This window comes from Bos taurus, chromosome 5 (assembly GCF_002263795.3).
Source record: "Bos taurus isolate L1 Dominette 01449 registration number 42190680 breed Hereford chromosome 5, ARS-UCD2.0, whole genome shotgun sequence".
Classification (NCBI taxonomy): Eukaryota; Metazoa; Chordata; class Mammalia; order Artiodactyla; family Bovidae; genus Bos; species Bos taurus.
This window is the reverse complement of record NC_037332.1, coordinates 25,477,151-25,497,566: the sequence shown is the minus strand read 5'-3', so window position 1 is coordinate 25,497,566 and position 20,416 is coordinate 25,477,151. Positions and strand designations below refer to the sequence as shown.

The following is a 20,416-nucleotide window of genomic DNA, read 5'->3' as shown; positions in this document are numbered from 1 at the left end:
TCCTGGGTTGGGCAGATCCACTGGAGAAGGGATGGGCTACCCACTCCAGTATTCTTGGGTTTCCCTGGTGGCTCAGCTGGTAAAGAATCCGCCTGCAATGCGGGAGACCTGAGTTTGATCCCTGGGTTGGGAAGATCCCCTGGAGAAGGGAAAGGCTACCCGCTCCAGTATTCTGGCCTGGAGAATTCCATGGACTATTCCATGGTGTCCCAACAAGTCAGACATGACTTAACGACTTGGGCTTCTCTGGTGGCTCAGATGGTAAAGAATCAGCTTGCAATCCAGGAGACCTGGGTTCGATTCCTGGGTTGGGAAGATTCCATGGAGGAGGGCATGGCAACCCACTCCAGTGTTCTGGAGAATCCCCATGGATGAAGGAGCCTGGTGGGCTACAATCCATGGGGTTGCAAAGAGTCAGACACGATTGAGCGACTAAACATACACACACTTCCTTGTTACTGTCTCGCTAATACCTCCTCTCCCTAAAATGATGCCTTTTTGTATCCTTGATTCTTTTTGTATCTTTGATCTGGGGGTCAGAAACTAGTTCTTAAACATTTCTTTTGAAATTCTTCATATGATGATTTGAAATGTCATCTATTGTATCTTGGTGCCCAGTTGAAATTCTGATTTTAATATTCTGTTACAAAATCATTTGGGACAGTTAAGATTGTGCCTGGAGAAAGGGCCATTAGGTTTTAAATTCATACCAGCATCTTCTCTGTGTCAGGAAGGAAAGAATATCAAGCACATAGCCCTGAGGTGGAATGGTCACCAGGGGAAAGCAGATCTTGCTTCAAACCCTGTTTCCCTCCTTGGACTCATTGAGGCTGGATTCTTTCATTCAATTCTTGGAGACCAGGGGGTGCCCAGGTGCTGGGCCACGTGGAGGGGCTCACTCTTCTGGTATCTCAACTGCTTCTTCAGTGTTGGCCCTGCTTTCTGACTTTCTGCAGTCTAACCACTGTTCTTCCAGTTGAAGGATCAAAGATGTCAGTCTGCATTTGACAGTAGCATCCAGTTAGCAAACACCTACTCTGTATCGGGACTAGTCATTAAAGCCACACTTTCTGCCCCAGAGAAGCCTAGCCAGAGCCGCAGGAGACGTGATGCAATGCAGAAGAGCAACTGCTGCTGTAGAGGCAGAAACAAGGGCTTTGTATCAAATCCATAGAAACAGAGAGTAGGCTAACGGTTGCCAGGGGTGGGGGAGGCGAAAATGGATGAAGGGGATCCAAAGGTGCCTTCTCCCAGCTGTGAGATAAAAAAGTTCTGGTCTGTGACATACGGCATGGTGACTGCAGTTCACAATACTGTACTGTGTGTTGGCAAGTTGCTAAGAGAATTGATCTCAGATGTTCTTATCACGCACACACACATACAATTGTAGCAATGTGAGGTGATGGATGTGCTAACTAAAATTATCGTGGTACTTATTTCATAATATATATATATATATCAAGTCATTACATTGTACACCTTAAGTGTATACAGTGTTATATGTCAGTTATATCTCCGTGAAGCTGGAAACAGGAAAAGTGAGGGCTTTGGGAGCACTGAGGAAGGGGAAGGAGCTGGAGAAGGCTTCACGGAGGAGAGGAAATTGGAGTTGGGTTTGTTTAAAGATGAGTGGACCTTTGGGGTAGAAGAGGCATGAGATAAGGAGGAGCCAGACTGACAAATCCTGGGAGACACGGGAGTTGATAGGTGATAAGGGAAGTGGGGGTGGTGGAAACTGGTGGGTCATCAGGGCTGTTTGAGGACTGAGGGGGCACTGGGGCCCAGTGGGGGACTCTTGGGAAGACTCCCATTTTCTGCTGTCACAGAAGCAGAGCTTCCCTTTCCACTCTCCAGTCTCCAGAAGAGGGTCTGGGGCTAGATATGGCAAGGATTTTATTGAATCTGAAAGTTCTCTGAGCAAATGGGGAGATGGGTTCCCTGAGCTTCTCAGAGAAGAAACGTTTGAAGGATTTGTTGTCATCTAGCCAGGACTAAAGACGACTCTGTTAGGGATGGATGACTTTGCATAACAGGAGAAGCGGGGGCATGGAGTCAGATCGGCCTTGGAACAAATCCCAATTCTTTCAATACCCGGGTGACCCTGGGCTGATTACTTCTCAAGCTTTTTCCCTAATCTCCAGAATGGGACCAATAATTCCTCCAAGATAGGGATGCAGCAAGGATTGAATGAGATAATATACATAAAATGTTCCGCACAGTGCCTGGTAAGCATCATTAAATGGCAGCATTTATTATTAGAATGATACTTGCCTTCAGATGTTTCAAAGATTGTCACATGGGAACAACCAGCCTGATCTAGTGATGCTGGTGTGAAAGAAAGATTTCAGCTGGCTGGGAGAAAGAACCTCTAATAAGCAGAGCTGCCCAAACCTGGAAGAAGCTGCATGTGTGTAAGGAGATCTCAGTCTCTGGAAGTACCCGGAGGCTGTCTGGGCAGAGCTGGACCTTTAAGGACTCTTCTTTGGGATCCTAGGTTATTCTGAAACTGTGCATTGGAGTCTATGAATGGAAGCTTCCGTGATTCCCCTTGGAGGAGAAGGGCCTCTGGGACAGGGGAGATGAAGCCAACAGTGGAGAGAACCAGTGTCTGTCCTGGTCCTGGGCCAGACACCCAGAAAGAAGCCTTAGCTTTCCTGTCTCACTGGGTGAGGGAGTACAGTCAGGAGGCTCTGTGGAGGTTGTTCTGTCCCCACTACTGTCTCCCCGTGATGGAACTGCATATTCTATGTAGGAAGTCTAGTGGGGGATATTCTTTTTAAAGGCCCTTCCCTCACCCCCAGTAAAAGAAAGTCCCAATTCTGGGGTTCCCCTACCTGTACAGAGGCTTCCCTGGCGGCTCCATGGTAAAGAATTCCCCTGCCAATGCAGGAGATGCAGGTTTGATCCCTGGGTAGGGAAGATACCCTGGAGTAGGAAATGGTAACCCACTCCAGTATTCTTGCCTGGGAAATCCCATGGACAGAGGAGCCCCGTGGGCTATAGTTCAAGGGGTCGCAAAGAGTTGGACAAGACTTAGAGCCTAAACAACAACAACTATCTGTAAATGTGTTGAGAAGCCCTTCTTAAGACACAACCTCAGGCTTCCGCGCTGCAGAGCCTGTACATTTGACGCTGCACCTTGTTCTCTGGGAAGGTGGTCTCGTATCTGCCTTAATCCTATAGAGGCTGGGGAAGTGAGCACTGGATCTCTGAGCAAAGGCTTCTCAGCCCTTCCCGGGATCTTTTCTTCCCAACCACTCTCAGGGATGGAGACCCTTATCTTCAGTCGTGTCCCCGTGCCTCTTTCCATTAGATGGCTTTGCTCCCTTCTTCCCCAGGGGATGGGATTTTGAGTGAACACATCTAGCTTCTCTTGGTTTGTTACTTGTTCTTTCCTAGGAAAGGAGTGGCTAAATTCACTACTCATTCATCCAGTCATTCATTCATTCAGTTCACTCAAGAAGTCAATTCATTCGTTGGACTCCAACGGTTTGCCCAGTTATTATTGTTCAAGGCACCAGGGAGAAAATGGTGAATGCTAATGGTTGACAAGTTCTCAGGCTTCATGGAGCTTACATTTTCTGAGGTGGAAACCATATACACAAGTAAACAAGTATATAAATAATGTCGGAGCACAGTAAGTGCAATGAGGGAATAAACAGGGTGAGGTGACAGAAGTAACGGGTGGAAAGGGAGATGGGGCTGGGCACCGAGTCGGGTAGCTGAGAAAGCTCTCCCTGAGAAGAGATGTTTGAGCTGAGACTTGTAGGATGAGCAGGAGTCAGCTAAGCAAAGAGCAAGAAGAATGGGGTTCTAAGCAGAGGGAGCGGCCATGAGGGTGAAAGCTCTGAGCTGGGCAAAACACTGTGTCCCATGAAGGAGGCCAGCATGGCTGTGCGGTGTGGAGTAGGAAAGTGGGGCGGGATGAGGTTGGGGGGATATAGCTGGGAGCATTTGGCCCAGGGAAAGGGTTTGGATTCTACATGAAAGTGCAACTGACGAACACTTAAGTGTTTAAGCAGCAGACTGGCTGGCCTGATTAGATATATACCTTGAAAATATCACTTGTCTAAATGCTGAAGGGAGGGTGGCTTGGAAGGGGTAAGAGTAGAGGTAGAGAGGTTTAGTCAGGAGGCTGTTGCTGACATCTAAGTGATGAATCACAGTGGTGGAACTAAGGAGAAGGTGAGAGAGGGAGGAAGTCAAGATATATCCTGGAGATAGAATTCAAAGCCTTATTGATGTGAAGATTGAAGAAAGAGCACGAATCAAAACTGACTCAGGTTTTTGGCTTGAATAATTGATTATATGGAGGTTATATTTAGTGAGCTAGCAAGATGAAGTGGCCAAGTATATTAAGATACTAGTTCAGATGCAGTAATAAGGTCATAATACTGCAGCTTTAACAAAAGTTAAACAGGGGTAAGGTGGTGGCTCTGCAGTAGTCAAGATTCAGGCTCTTTCTGTCTTGCAACTTTTCTTTTTTTCAGTTTGTCTGTGTGGGGTCTTAGTTGCCACATGCAGGATCTTTAGTTGTGGCATGTGGGATCTAGTTCCCTGACCAGTGATCAAACCTGAGTCCCCTGCATTGGGAGTTCTGAGTCTTAACTGCTGGACCACCAGGGAAGTCTCTGCTACTTTTTTTTTTTTTAATGTGGTTTCTATTTAGTGGTTTATGATGGCTGCTCCAACTCCCACCCCTCATCTCATTCCAGTCATTGGGAAGGGGAGAAGAGAGAAGGGGAGGACACACTCCTTTGTCAAGGACCTCGCCCATAATTGCCTTTGTCATATTTGCTTATACCCTACTGGCCACAGTCTAGTCACAGGGTCGTATCTAGCTGCAAGGAAGTCTGGGAAATGTAGTCATTAGCTACATGGAAATCATGGCAGAATCAGTAGATTGGAGGTCTGGACAAGGTGAATGCATGTGGGCTTCTAGAGTAAAGGAGATGGACTGTCAGGAGGTTGTAGATAGAGGGTGAGATTCTTGAACTGGAGATTTCTCAGAGCCTGTGAATATATGAGATTATGTGGCAAAGGGGAAATAAGGATTTAGATGGAATTAAGGTTGCTGATCAACTGGCTTTAAAACAGTGAAATTATCCTAGATTATCTGAGTGGATTCAGTGAAATCATAAGGCACCTTAAGTGCGGAAGAGGGATTCAGAACAGAGAAACAGATTGCTAGCAAAGTGAGAACTTGGCTGAATGTTGCTGGGTTTGAAAGTGAGAGAATGGGGCCATGACCCGGGGAATGTGGGTGACCTCCAGAAGCTGGAGAGGACATAAAAGTGCATTCTCCCCTGGAGTCTTCAAAAAGGAATGTAGCTCTGCTGACATCTTGGTTTTAGCCTGAGTGAGACCCATCTTGCACCTCTGAACTCCAGAACTACAAGATGATAAATTTGTGTTGTTTTAAGCCAGTACATTTGTGGTCATTTGTAATTAGAAAACAAACACAGCTCCCTCACACCATACACACAAATGAACTCAAAGTGACTTAAAGATCTAAATATGTAAGATTACCCCATAAAACACCTAGAAGAGAACTCAGCAAAACTTTCTCTGACATAAATTGTACCAGTGTTTTCTCAGATCAGTCTCCCAAAGCCATAGAAGAAAAATCAAAACCAAAATAAAACCAAAAATAAACACCCTAAGACCAAATGGCACCTAATCAAACTTATAAATTTTTCCACAGCAAAAGAAACCATAAAAAATATGAAAACATAATGTACAGAATGGAGAAAACATCTGCAAGTGATTGGCCGACAAAGGCCTAACTTTCAAAATGTAAAAACAATTCCTACAACTCAATAACAAAAAAGTTCAACAACCCAACCAAAAAATGAGCAGAAGATCTAAATAGAGATTTCTCCAAAGAAGACATACAGAAGGCCAATAGGCACATGAGAAGATGCTCAACATCACTAATTATTTGAGAAATGCAAGTCAAAACTACAATGAAGTATCACCTCACACCAGTCAGAATGGCCGTCATCTGCAAATAACAAATGCTGGAGAAGGTGTGAAAAAAAGGGAACCCTCCTACACTGTTGGTAGGAATGTAAATTGGTGCAACCGCTATGGAAAATTGCATGAAGATTCCTTGAAAAACTAAAAATAGAGCTACCATACCATCCAGCAATCCCACTCTTAGGCATACATCCAGAGGAAACTCTAATTTGAAAAAATATATGCACCCCAGTGTTCATAACAGTACTATTCACAATAGCCAAGACATGGAAGCAATCTAAATGTCCACCAACAGATGAATGGATAAAGAAGATGTGGTACATACACACAATGAATATTATCCAGCCATAAAAAAGAATGAAATAATGCCATTTCAGCAGCATGGATGAACCTCGTGAAATAAGTCAGAAAGAGGACGACATACAGTAGTATGGTATCACTTATATGTGGAATCTAAATTAGGATATGAATGAACTTATTTACAAAACAGAAACAGACTCACAGACATAAAAAACAAACTTATGATTACTAAGAGGAAAGTGGGTAGGGGATGGATAAATTAGGAGTTTGGGATTAGCAGATGCATGCTGTATATAAAATACATACACAGCAGAGCCCTACTGTATAAGCACAGGGGACTATATTCAGCATCCTTTGATAAACTGTTATGGAAAGGAATATGAAAAAGAACAGATATATATGTATGTATACCAGTCAGTTCAGTTCAGTTCAGTCACTCAGTTGTGTCTGACTCTTTATGACCCCATGAACTGCAGCACCCCAGGCCTCCCTGTCCATCACCAACTCCCAGAGTCCACCCAATGATTCATGTCCATTGAGTCAGTGATGCCATCCAACCATCTCATCCTCTGTCGTCCGTTTCTCCTCCTGCCCTCCATCTTTCCCAGCATCAAGGTCTTTTCTTTTCTTTTTTAAAAATTTATTTATTTTAATTGGAGGTTAATTACTTTACAATATTGTAGTGGTTTTGTCATACATTGACATGAATCAGCCATAGGTGTACATGTGTTCCCCATCCTGAACTCCCTCCCACCTCCCTCCCCATCCCATCCCTCTGGGTCATCCCAGTGCACCAGCCCTGAGCACCCTGTCTCATGCATCGAACCTGGACTGGCAATCTGTTTCACATATGATAATATGCATGTTTCAATGCTATTCTCTCAAATGAGTCAGCTCATCGCATCAGGTAGCCAAAGTATTGGAGTTTCAGCTTCATCAGTCCTTCCAACGAACACCCAGGACTGATCTCCTTTAGGATGGATTGGTTGGATCTCCTTGCAGTCCAAGGGACTCTCAAGAGTCTTCTCCAACACCACACTTCAAAAGCATCAATTCTTCGGCACTCAGCTTTCTTTATAGTCCAACTCCCACATCCATACGTGACTACTGGAAAAACCATAGCCTTGACTAGACGGACTTTAGTTGGCAAAGTAATGTCTCTGCTTTTGAATATGCTGTCTAGGTTGGTCATAACTTTCCTTCCAAGGAGTAAGCATCTTTTAATTTCATTGCTGCTGTCACCATCTGCAGTGATTTTGGAGCCCCCCAAAATAAAGTCAGCCACTGTTTCCACTGTTACCCCACCTATTTGCTATGAAGTGATGGGACTGGATGCATAATCTTAGTTTTCTGAATGTTAAGCTTTAAGCCAACTTTTTCACTCTCCTCTTTCACTTTCATCAAGAGGTTTTTGAGATCCTCTTCACTTTCTGCCATAGGGTGGTGTCATCTGCATATCTGAGGTTACTGATATTTCTCCTGGCAATCTTGATTCCAGCTTGTGCTTCCTCCAGCCCAGTGTTTCTCATGATGTACTCTGCATATAAGTTAAATAAGCAGGGTGACAATATACAGCCTTGACGTACTCCTTTTACTATTTGGAGCCAGTCTGTTGTTCCATGTCCAGTTCTAACTGTTGTTTTCTGACCTGCATACAGGTTTCTCAAGAGGCAGGTCAGGTGGTCTGGTATTCCCATCTCTTTCAGAATTTTCCACAGTTTATTGTGATTCACACAGTCAAAGGCTTTGGCATAGTCAATAAAGCAGAAATAGATGTTTTTCTGGAACTCTCTTGCTTTTTCAATGATGCAGTGGATGTTGGCAATTTGATCTCTGGTTCCTCTGCCTTTTCTAAAACCAGCTTGAACATCTGGAAGTTCACGGTTCACGTATTGCTGAAGCCTGGCTTTGAGCATTACTTTGCTAGCATGTGAGATGAGTGCAATTGTGTGGTAGGTTGAGCATTCTTTGGCATTGCCTTTCTTTGGGATTGGAATGAAAACGGACTTTTTCCAGTCCTGTGGCCGCTGCTGAGTTTTCCAAATTTGCTGGCATATTGAGTGCAGCACTTTCACAGCATCATATTTTAGGATTTGAAAGAGCTCAACTGGGATTCCATCACCTCCACTAGCTTTGTTCGTAGTGATGTGTCCTAAGGCCTACTTGACTTCATATTCCAGGATGTCTGGCTCTAGGTGAGTGATCACACCATCATGATTAACTGGGTCATGAAGACCTTTTTTGTACAGTTCTTCTGTGTATTCTTGCCACCTCTCCTTAATATCTTCTATTTCTGTCAGGTCCATACCATTTCTGTACTTTATTGAGCTCATCTTTGGATGAAATGTTCCCTTGGCATCTCTAATTTTCTTGAAGAGATCTCTAGTCTTTCCCATTCTATTGTTTTCCTCTATTTCTTAGCAGTGATCACTGAGGAAGGCTTTCCTATCTCTCCTTGCTATTCTTTGGAACTCTGCATTAAAATGGGTATATCTTTCCTTTTCTCCTTTGCTTTTTGCTTCTCTTCTTTTCACAGCTATTTGTAAGGCCTCCTCAGACAGCCATTTTGCTTTTTTGCATTTCTTTTCCATGGGGATGGTCTTGATCCTGGTCTCATGTACAATGTCACAAACCTCAGTCCATAGTTTATCAGGCACTCTGTTTATCAGATCTAGTCCCTTAAAACTATCTCTCACTTCCCCTGTATAATTATAAGGGATTTGATTTAGGTCATACATGAATGGTTTAGTGGTTCTCCCACTTTCTTCACTTAAATGTCTGAATTTGGCAATAAGGAGTTCATGATCTGAGCCACAGTCAGCTCCCAGTCTTGTTTTTGCTGACTGTATAGAGCTTCTCCATTTTTGGCTGCAAAGAATATAATCAATCTGATTTCAGTGTTGGCCATCTGGTGATGTCCATGTGTAGAGTCTTCTCTTGTGTTGTTGGAAGAGGGTGTTTGCTATGACCAGTGCGTTCTCTTGGCAAAATTCTATTAACCTTTGCCCTGCTTCATTCTGTACTCCAAGGCTAAATTTGCCTGTTACTCCAGGTGTTTCCTGATTTCCTACTTTTGCATTCCAGTCCCCTGTAATGAAAAGGACATCTTTTTTGGGTGTTAGTTCTAAAAGGTCTTGTAGGTCTTCATAGAACCATTCAACTTCAGCTTCTTCAGTGTTACTGATCGGGGCATAGACTTGGATTACCATGATACTGAATGGTTTGCCCTGGAAACGAACAGAGATCATTCTGTCGTTTTTGAGATTGCATCCAAGTACTGCATTTCGGACTCTTTTGTTGACTATGATGGCTACTCCACTTCTTCTAAGGGATTCCTGCCCACAGTAGTAGATATAAGGGTCATCTGAGTTAAATTCACCCATTCCAGTCCATTTTAGTTCACTGATTCCTAGAATGTCGACGTTCATTCTTGCCATCTCCTGTTTGACCACGTCCAGTTTGCCTTGATTCATGGACCTAACATTCCAGGTTCCTAGGCAATATTGCTCTTTACAGCATTGGACCTTGATTCTATCACCAGTCACATTGACAACTGGGTATTGTTTTTGCTTTGGCTCCACCCCTTCATTCTTCCTGGAGTTATTTCTCCACTGATCTCCAGTAGCATATTGGGCACCTACCGACCTGGGGAGTTCATCTTTCAGTGTCTTATCTTTTTGCCTTTTCATACTGTTTATGGGGTTCTCAAGGTGAGAACACTGAAGTGGTTTGCCATTCCCTTCTCTAGTGGACCACATTCTGTCAGACCTCTTCACCATGACCTGTCCATCTTTGGTGGCCCCACATGGCATGGCCTAGTTTCATTGAGTTAGACAAGGCTGTGGTCCATGTGATCAGATTGGCTAATTTTCTGAGATTGTGGTTTCAGTCTTTCTGCCCTCTGATGCCCTCTCTCAGCGCCTACTGTCTTACTTGGGTTTCTCTTACCTTGGACGTGGGGCATCTCTTCACGGCTGCTCCAGCAAAGAGCAGCTGCTGTATATATATGTATATATGTACCTCCGTCTAGTCAAGGCTATGGTTTTTCCTGTGGTCACGTATGGATGTGAGAGTTGGACTGTGAAGAAAGCTGAGTGCTGAAGAATTGATGCTTTTGAAGTGTGGTGTTGGAGAAGACTCTTGAGAGTCCCTTGGACCACAAGGAGATCCAACCAGTCCTTTCTAAAGGAGATCAGTCCTGAGTGTTCATTGGAAGGACTGATGCTGAAGCTGAAACTCCAATACTTTGGCCACCTCATGCGAAGAGTTGACTCACTGGAAAAGACCCTGATGGTGGGAGGGATTGGGGGCAGGAGGAGCAGGGGATGACAGAGGATGAGACGGCTGGATGGCATCACCAACTCAATGGACATGAGTTTGGGTAAACTCCGAGAGTTGGTGATGGACAGGGAGGCCTGGCGTGCTGCGATTCATGGGGTCGCAAAGAGTCGGACATGACTGAGCGACTGAACTGAACTGATGTACATACATATCTCTCTATATAAACCTGAGTCACTTTGCTGCACACCAGAAACTAACACAACATTGTAAATCAACTATGCTTCAACAAAAAAGAGAAAACTAATAAAAGATGAAAAAAGTTTTCTCTCAGTGGCTGTGGGATGAGACTCTATGGCAGCTGGTAAGGCAGAACATTTCTCGGACCATGTTTCACCCAGGAGTGGAGTTGATGCATAAACAGGAACGTTCCTGAATAGCACTGTCTCTTTCTCTGCTGCCGTCTCCTAATGCAAACATACACACTTGGATAGGCTTCCCCGCCCCGCCTCTCCCCTGTGAATGTCTGCTGTTTCCCTCTCTGGGCAGTGGCTTAGGCAGGCAGGAAGGAGAGGAGGCCCCCTTCAGTCTTGTGTCTCAATTGTATTCTCCAGCTCAGCTGGCCAGAGAGGTCAGAGTGCTGTGGGTTGTGGTACGGTCATTAATAAACTGATACTTTGCCTCCCTTCTGCCCTCTGTTCTCTGGGTGCTTTCTCCACTGACCAGATTCAGAGTGGGGAGGGATGACAACATGGTGGGCCTTCCTATGGCCCTGATGATAAAATCAAGGACTGGCCTTTGGGGACCCAGTACCTGCGTGTTTGTGTGTTCAGTCATGTCAGTCGTGTCTGACTCTTGGTGACCTATGGACTCTGTAGCCTGCCAGACTCCTCTGACCATGGGTTTTCCAGGCAAGAATACTGGAGTGGGTTGCCATGGCCTCCTCCAGGGGATCTTCCCGACTCAGGGATCAAACTCCCATCTCTTCAGTCTCCTTCACTGCAAGCAGATTCTTTACAACTGAGCCACTGGGGAAGTCTTTGAGGACCCAGTACAGTGGATTTAAAAAGGCAAAATGCTCTGGTTACCTCTGGCCTGCAGCTTTATAGGTACAGTTGAAGCTGGAAAGAAATTATCACAGTTCCATGTGGGTACAGAGCACAAAACTTAATTTTACTTCAGATTATTTGTGCTTATCTTTAGTAGGAGCATGAGTAAGTGATGCTCAATTGAGTGTCCCAGATCCCGATTATCTATGCTCTTATGAATTTCACTTAGGGTCACAGAAGGAACCATGGAGGGGTTTTGCTTATGGCCTGTCCCCAGGTTCCTAGAATTATTTCCTGCTACACAGTTTCAAGTTGGCTTGGAGTTGTACCTTTATCAAGTTGGCCCTGTGTATTCAGACATTGTTCAACTTGCTGTGGGATTAACCACAGACGTGTGGTGGACCTCATACTGATAAAAAGGCCAGGACCCCTCTTATGGAGAAAATACTAATGTGTGTGAAAGTGAAAAAAAACTCAATTTGGAATTATCACAAACTGAAAGATAACAGAGAAATGAACAAAGCTTGTACCTGGAACATTCTGTCTCTAGAAATCAGACTTATTCAGGAAATCAAGCGGCATGGGGTCCATGTGAGATACAAGTCTTAGTCTCGTATTGAGAAAAGTCAGCAAGTAAGGGGAAGGAGAAAAAGAAGGAAGTTCTATTGCTCAAACTAGGGGAAAAGAGAAGATTTTCTTGAGAAAAATGTTGAGTTTTTAGAGAGTATGCTTGGGATGCATGAAGAGAAAAAGGAAATATTTTCACACCTCAATGATTTTAAGGGCAGAACTAGAAAGGAGCACAATATTCATTTCTAGATCAAGGAGGACGAATGGGCAGATTTGACAATGCAAAGTGGAGTGAGGCCGCTAGAGGGAGCATGGACCCAGGAAACTAGTGTAGACAGTTGCCCAGCAAGAGGGAGGAAAGGACCAGGTGGTTTGGTAGGAGCAATGTGGGTGTCATTAGGTAGGTAACTTTTGAATGGACACGGTTATTTGAGTGGTGTGTACATTTCCCATGCCCACACCCAGGAATTTGCGGCGTCAGGACACATAGTCACTGAGAAGATGAAACATACACAAAGGGGAATTAGTCAGGAAAGAAATAGATGTGGTTACCTCGGAGTTAAATTGGGACTACCGGCAGAATTATTTTAAAGTTCTATGTATTGCAGGATGACAAAATATCTTAAGTGCCCCTCTTTGAGAGGAGGCATAGTAGGCATGGCCTCATCCCTCTACGGCAAAATAAACACCCAAATCAATCCTCCATTGTGTTGCAGAAAAAAGCCAATTCTGACTCCAGGATGGAACTGTTTCTTTAACTTTCTTTCCATTGCTTTTGTTATTATAATCATACATAATGGTCTTCCTCAGAATCTGGCCACTCTGCCTGGCTGTTAAACTAAAGTGCCTTTGTTCAGAACCCTGTCTACGTATAGATGGCAGGAAGGAAGAAACTAACTCATCCCTCTCTCCTCCCCTCACCCTCCCCTTGCCATTCTAGGAGATATTTACAAGATTAATGGCCTTTATTTGGAGAAGGCAATGGCAACCCACTCCAGTACTCTTGCCTAGAGAATCCCATGGATGGAGGAGCCTGGTAGGCTACAGTCCATGGGATTGCTAAGAGTCACGACTGAGCGACTTCACTTTGACTTTTCACTTTCATGCATTGGAGAAGGAAATGGCAACCCACTCCAGTGTTCTTGCCTGGAGAATCCCAGGGACGGGGGAGCCTGTTGGGCTGCCGTCCATGGGGTCACACAGAGTTGGACACGACTGACGCGACTTAGCAGCAGCAGCAGCATGGTTTGTTTCCTCATCTCCCCCCATCTCTGATCTGCAAAAGAACCTGGCATCCAGACCCTGGTAAGGTGGTTATTTTGAAACATTAGTCTGCCGTCTTCTTGGTGAGCTGACTCAACACCTTGTCTCCGATTCATTGGCCTATCATGTGGCTAGCAGAGGGAGCTTGGACTCCGTAACAGTTGGAGGTTTCTCTCAGTTGGAGTTTAAATTCACATGTTGGGAAAGAGATGGTATGGACTGAGAGCATCCTGGTGAGGTGCTACTCTCTCAGATACCACTGAGTTTCTCCTATGTGCGGTGCAAGCATTGGCAACTTGATTGGCTGAGCTCAGTGCCCCCACCTGTCAGGAGGAAACTCGTGGAGATGCCTGGCCATCACCTCTTGTGTTCCAACTGTATTCTGCCCTGACTGAGTAAGCTAGCTTTCTGCCCCTGTTCTGCCATGAGCTGCCCACTGAAGAGCACATTCAAGAGGAGCACCAACCAGACAGGCTCTTCCCCAAGCAGCAGGTGCAGCAGCACTAGAGAGCCTCTGTGCACTCATGAGGCATTTCCACAATATCTTTCTCTTGCACCCTGAACTCTCACTAAGAGTTTCTTGGCCTCCACCCTAGCCCTGAAAAAACCCCTACAAATAGCCATGCACTAGATTCTGAACACATAATGGCCCTAATGTCTGAGCTCAGGAAAACACATTTATCAGCTTATTAAAAGATGTGATACAAGATACTGATGAACAGCCAGGTGGAGAGATACACAGGGTGAGGTCTGGGAGGGTCCTGATGGCAGGAGCTTCCATCCCCGTGGAGTTGGGCTGCACACCCTCCTGGTCCGTGGATGTGTTGCCAACCTGGAAATTCTCTGAATCCAGCACTATTGGGATTTTATGGAGGCTTCCTCACATAGGCATGATCAATTATTAACTCCATTTCCAGGCCCTGCCCTCACTCTGGACAAGTGGGGGGAGGGGCTGAAAATTCCCAGCTTCTAACCATGGTTTGCCATCCAGGAGCTCACCCAGAGCTGCCTCAATACAACGAAAGATGTTCCTAGTGCCCTTATCACTTAGGAATTTACAAGGGTTTTAGGGGCCCTGTGTCATAGATGGGGCCAAAGACCAAATGTTAGAATAAGGGATGCTCCTAAATGTGGTCATCACTTAGGAAGTTATGAGGGTTTCAGGAGCTCTGTGCCAAGAACCAGGGGCAGAGACCAATATACACATTTTCTATTATCTCATGTCTCCCTTCCTGTCATCCTATCTGTCCTGAAGAGTCTTCTCTCCAGTTGCAAGAAAAAAGAGATTTATTACTTTATTTTCCCATACTCTTTCCCCCACAATGAGTTCCATATGCCTTGACAGTGAAAACTGGCTGCAGTTGAGGGAGATTGGCACACATTTGTAGGTGAATCTGGCACGTAGGAAGCACTTGGTGGATGTTTGTTGTGTGTATAGATGGAGTCGCCCACCCTGAGTTGAAGCAGAAGTCTTGGCAGATGAGGGTATAGATGAGGAAGAAAAGTGAAGAAGGAATGAGAAGGCACTGGATGGGGCCTGGGAGCACAGCATGCAGTCAGAGAATGTGCAGGGACCTGAACCTGGAGCTTGGAGAACCAGGACAGTGCAGCATCTCCCTGAGAAGAACATTCTAGAATGTTCTGTCCAGTTCTACAGACAGAGTGAAGAGCATCAGGACTGTGAAACAGGCACAGGATTCACTGGGCTCAGTGGGCTTTGGGAGAGCAGTTGCTGCAGGCTGGTGGCGGGGGGGCAAGGCACACTGCAGGCCAGTGAGGTGGGCATCATGGGTGAGGGAGCCTGGGGGCAGTGGTGCGTGAGGTGGAGGGGAAGCTGGAGAGAAGGGCCAAGACTTCACAAAGAATATTTTGGGATATGGAGACTTGAACACATTTGTAAACTGAGGAGGAAGTAAGTAAGTAAGTAAGTAAGTGTGTGTTAGTTGCTCAATCGTGTCCAACACTTTGCAACCCCATGGACTATAGCCTTCCAGGCTCCTCTGTCCATAAGGATTCTCCAGGCAAGAATACTGGAGTGGGTTGCCATGCCCACCTCCAGGGGATCTTCCCCACCCAGGGACTGAACCTAGGTCTCCTGCATTGCAGACAGATTCTTTACTGACTGAGCCACCAGGGAAGCCGGTGGAGGAGGAGGAGTTTAAAATCAAAAGAATGGGGTGACTAAAGGAAGAGTCCTGGTAGAGTGGGGGCCTTGGGCCTTCCTTCCTGGTGCTACAAAGCCAACGCAGAGCCAGGCTTGGGATGCAATGCTTTAATAAAGGACTTGAGGAGCTGAGAGATGGTGGTGATGGGGCAAGTGGTGTGGGTGCTGCAGGCACTTGCAGCGGCCCACCTGGGCTGTGGGCATCCCCCTTACTACGTCTTCACGACTTCAAAGGCATGAGAGAATAGGCTTTTCAGATATTTTATGGTTTCTTTCACTGTGTTTTCCAGATTCCTCATGATTTTATGACCGAGCTCCATCAGTTTTCCTTCTGTGGTGGATGCTGGGGAATATCGGGAGAGAAAAGTCAGGGTAGAGCTATTGCCCTTCACCCTCACTGCTCCCCCACACTCCAGCAACAGCTTTCCACAGCGCTGGCAAAGGCAACTAATGGGTTCTTTGACTTGCTTTTAACTCTCATTTCTTAAAAAAATTTTTTTTCATTTATTTTTAATTGGGGGATAATTGCTTTACAAGGTTGTATTGGCTTTTGCTATACATCGACATGAATCAGCCATAGGTACACATATGTTCCCTCCCTCCCACCTCCCACTGCATCCCACCCCTCTAGGCTGTCGCAGAGCACTAGGTTGAGCTCCCTGTGTCGTACAGCAACTTCCCATTAGTTGTCCACTTGTATAGTACCGTATATATTTCAATGCTACTCTCTCAATTCCTCTCTCATTCCTTTTTGCTACAGCTTCCTTTCTCTTTCTAATCCAACCACTTCCACCCCCTTTTGCTGCTTACTGTTTGCCCAGCCCCTTCCCACTTTCCCCATCTCCTACCATCACTGGGAGTGTGTTCTGTAGTCTCTTCTGATCCAAGGGTAGCATTTCTGAGATGTTTTTCCTTTAGTATGGACAGAGGGAGCTTGGGATTCTGACTCTGTGGTTGCCTGGAAGATCTGATCACAATTTGCTCTTTGGAAATCAAATCTTCTCTGGAGATGGAAGGCTCCTTAGAAAGGTCCTCATTGGAGATCTGGAGGTTCCTGATGAACTGAGCAGCTGGGAACAAGATGATGGAGGAGGTGAGGGCAGAGAAAGAGCACACGAGGAGTAGCCAGTCAGTGCTCTGTTATCTCCCTTAACACTGGTGGCCACCAGGGTTGAGTCATTGCCCAGTTATCATAGAGCAGGGTTGGTGTCCCATGCCAGCATCCAAATCCACAAGCACCTGGTTTTGGCTGCCTTTGACTAGGAACTGCACTTTTAGCAAATTTACCTTCCTAATGAAAAGAGAATAATTATGTAAATACCTGTCCCATTGTCTAGCACATAGGAGGGGGTTCAGTTTTTTTTTCCTGAATTTTGGGTATTGCTTGAGTCTGCCTTCTCTGGCTTTTGCCACATAAATTGTGTGTGTGTGTGTGTGTGTGTGTGTGTGTGTGTGTGTGTAGGAAGTTAGCCTGAGACTAAACCGTATTTATGGATAATCCACAAAGCAGAATCCTGCAATGTTCAAGGTTTTTTTGGGATAGGGAGCTTGGGACCGAGGAGCCCCAGAAGCATCCTCACCTCAGGGTGAGCTGAAACTCCTCACCTGCTAGCATTCAGGTGTGAGATGTAGTCCCCATACCTATCTCCAATGAATAACCAGCATGAAGTGCTGTTCAAAGAGCTTCTGGCCCCTAGAGCTTGGCCAGTTAGTGCTGTAGGAAGGATTAAGATCCAACATCAGAAAGGATTGTCTTTGCTCCACCTCTTTCTCAGATGGAGAATTTGTTGTTCGTCACTCACTGAACAATCTTTTACCACCACTGACTTACTTTAAAGGATGCCAGTGTGAGACTTACAGGCATCAGTGGGCTGAGCCTCCAGGTGGGTTTCATCTTCTGGCTCTGAAAAATAAGACGGTTACATTTTCTGAAGGTCTGAAGACATTTAACATGTGAGATGCTCTTATGCAGCCCCTTTTGCCCCAGCATTCTTCTCTCCCTTACCATATTTTATGTTTTCCTTCGCTCTTCTAACACACTGGCCTTTATTTAATGTGCTTGCTGCTGCTGCTGCTAAGTCGCGTCAGTCGTGTCCGACTCTATGACTGCATAGATGGCAGCCCACCAGGCTCCCCTGTCCCTGGGATTCTCCAGGCAAGAACACTGGAGTGGGTTGCCATTTCTTTCTCCGATGCATGAAAGTGAAAAGTGAAAGTGAAGTCTCTCAGTCGTGTCCAACTCTTAGCGACCCCATGGACTGCAGCGTACCAGGCTCCTCCGTTCATGGGATTTTCCAGGCAAGAGTACTGGAGTAGGGTGCCATTGCCTTCTCCGTAAATGTGCTTACTGTTGGTTTATTCCCCTAGGGTGTAATCTCAATGATGACTGAGATCTCTGTATTTTGAGAATGTATTCCAAGCATCCAGAACTATGTGTCTGGCATACATTAGGTGCTCAATAAATAGCTGTTGAATATATGTGTGTCTATGTCTTGGCTTCACTGTACAGAGGAAAGCAGAAAGGTCCATGGTGGGGTAGTGACTCTACCGGGGGTTTCCAGCATCATCTGAACCTGGAATCTAATCTGAATCTCTGTTGACCCGTAGTTTGCCCTGATTTGGGTTCCATTTGGCCCTCTGGCCCTAGCCGCAGGTTTTCTAGGGTGCAGGATTCCTGGGGTCATGTGTCCTAAGCCCCCTGCCTCCATCCCTAAGTTTATCCAGGTGTGAATGTTTGGCTCTGAACGCATCTCCCGACCTCTTCACACAACACATCACAAGGATTAAGGAAAGGCCTTTGGAGCACTGAGGTCTCTCCAGCCATGGCTCAATGACCCCAGGGGCCAGGGGGGAGGTTGATGGAAGCCAGACTCACTGTTAAGGATGGCGAGAGAGGTGGCGGCCAAGCTGGCCAGAAGCAGGACGCAGAGGAATTTCATGGTGGGGCTGTAGCAGCATCCGTTTTCCCCGGGCAGGCTGCTTGGTGCTGGTGAGGAGGCTGCTGCCTGGCAGGGGCCTTATTTATTTGAGGTCAGGGATCGGCTCTGGGAACCTGGTTCAGCATTGGACCTGGGAACAAACCAGGTTTCCCCTCCCTATTTCCCTATTCTGAATACATTTGTTTTGGGGAACTGGAACTTCTGGGAAACCAGTTAACAGGAAAGCAAGATCCCAGCACTCCTCCTGGCCTGGAATGTGCCGAGGGAGCCAGCCCCAGGCTCCCTATATGCCAGACATTGTCTTGATTTTGTGTATATGGGATCTTTTATTTAAATCATGATGGTTGTTAAAATACATGCTATTTATCAAACAAAAAAACATGTTCACAGTAACTACCAGGGTGTGAGTTTCCCTCCTTCACGGTACTTATTACTGGTAGAATTTTATTTTTGTTTAAGTGATCATTAAATTAATATCTATCTCCCCAGGAGAGTAGGGACAGATTAGACGAGCAGAGTGAATGAATAAAGAAAGGGCTAGGCTATCCTCTGGGGCTACAGATGAACACTTCCCAGGCATTCAGGAAAGGAAGGGCCAGGATTTTTTTTTTTTTAATTTATTTTTATTTATTTATTTGCTGCACTGGGTCTTAGTTGCAGGATCTTAGTTGCATGCGGGATCTTTCGTTGCGACATGTGGATACTCCAGTTGTGGTATGCGGACTCTACAACTGTGGCACATGGACTCTCCAGTTGCGGTGCACAGGCCTAATTTGCCCCATGGCATGTGGGATCTTAGTTTCCCCACCAGGCATTGGACCTACATCCCTCGCATTGGAAGGCAAATTCTTAACCTCTGGACCTCCAGGGAAGTCCCAGGGCTTTCCCAGGGATTCCAGCTATATGCCAGACATTGTCTTGAGTGTGTGTACATGGGATCTTTTATTTAAATCATGATGGTTGTTAAAATATATGCTATTTATCAAACAAAAAAACACATTCATGGAGGTGAGGCAACTTACACAAGGTCACACATCTGGGTGAATTTGAACCTATGTTAGTCTCACTCTAGAGCCTATGTCTTATATATGCAGTGGCTGGTAGTTCTAGAAGCAGACAAGATAGAATAGCTGGACACCCAGAGAGGCATCTGGAGAGGTGGTGGGGGATGCGCCTAGGGCCTGAGGCCTGTTCCTGGGCCTGGGACTGAACCAGTTGACCTCCTGTGCCCTCCTCTGGCTGGAGGATTTGATGATCCCTCTGGAGCCTGTTTTTGGATCATGTCCACGAAGGTGAGGGCTGCTGTCCCTATGACTGAACTTCCTGTCCTCAGCAGGAAGCATGGCTTGCTGGGCACGTAGGGGTCCCACAGAGCGTAAGGTCCCACCTGTGGACCACAGAGAGCTGTGAGCTGTGTCAGCCAGGGCCTTCTCTTCTCTCTGGCTGCAGGAGGGAAGAGCCCAGGGGGCCAGCAGTCCCCCTGCAATGGCTTGGGCGCTGCTCTCTCCTTAAGCGAGGCTGTGAAGTGAAGGCAGTGTGTCTTGGGCTGCCTCCCACCTCCCGTTCCTCCCCAGTTCCCCTGGCTGATGGGCCACCTCCCCGCTTAGAGGGCACCTTGGAACAGACTCAGGGACAGAGGAGGGTGTTCACTGTGTTCTCCAGCACACGTTTGTAGCCCTGCGGGCTTGTTTCCTTACACACTTCATCATTGGCAGGTTCGGGCCTCCACCATCTCCAGCTTAGGCTAATTCTCACTGTTTCTCACTGCCCTTCTGGCGTCCAGTCTGTCTCCACTCTGGTGCTAATGCTGGAGGATTGATTAAGCCCTCTTCCCTACTCAAAAGTGTCTAATGACCATCCACCATCCATAGGGT

At 46.0% G+C, this 20,416-nt stretch overlaps 1 protein-coding gene across 1 annotated transcript; it reads right to left on the bottom strand.

Annotated features, from left to right (window-relative positions):
• Positions 1 to 15,696: 15,696 nt before the first annotated feature.
• Positions 15,697 to 18,601, bottom strand: GLYCAM1 (glycosylation dependent cell adhesion molecule 1). Its single transcript, NM_174828.2, is given in 4 exon segments — positions 15,697 to 15,946; positions 16,452 to 16,673; positions 17,462 to 17,506; positions 18,479 to 18,601. Coding segments are annotated over 4 exon segments (462 nt in total). The 5' UTR covers positions 18,543 to 18,601; the 3' UTR covers positions 15,697 to 15,815.
• Positions 18,602 to 20,416: the final 1,815 nt, after the last annotated feature.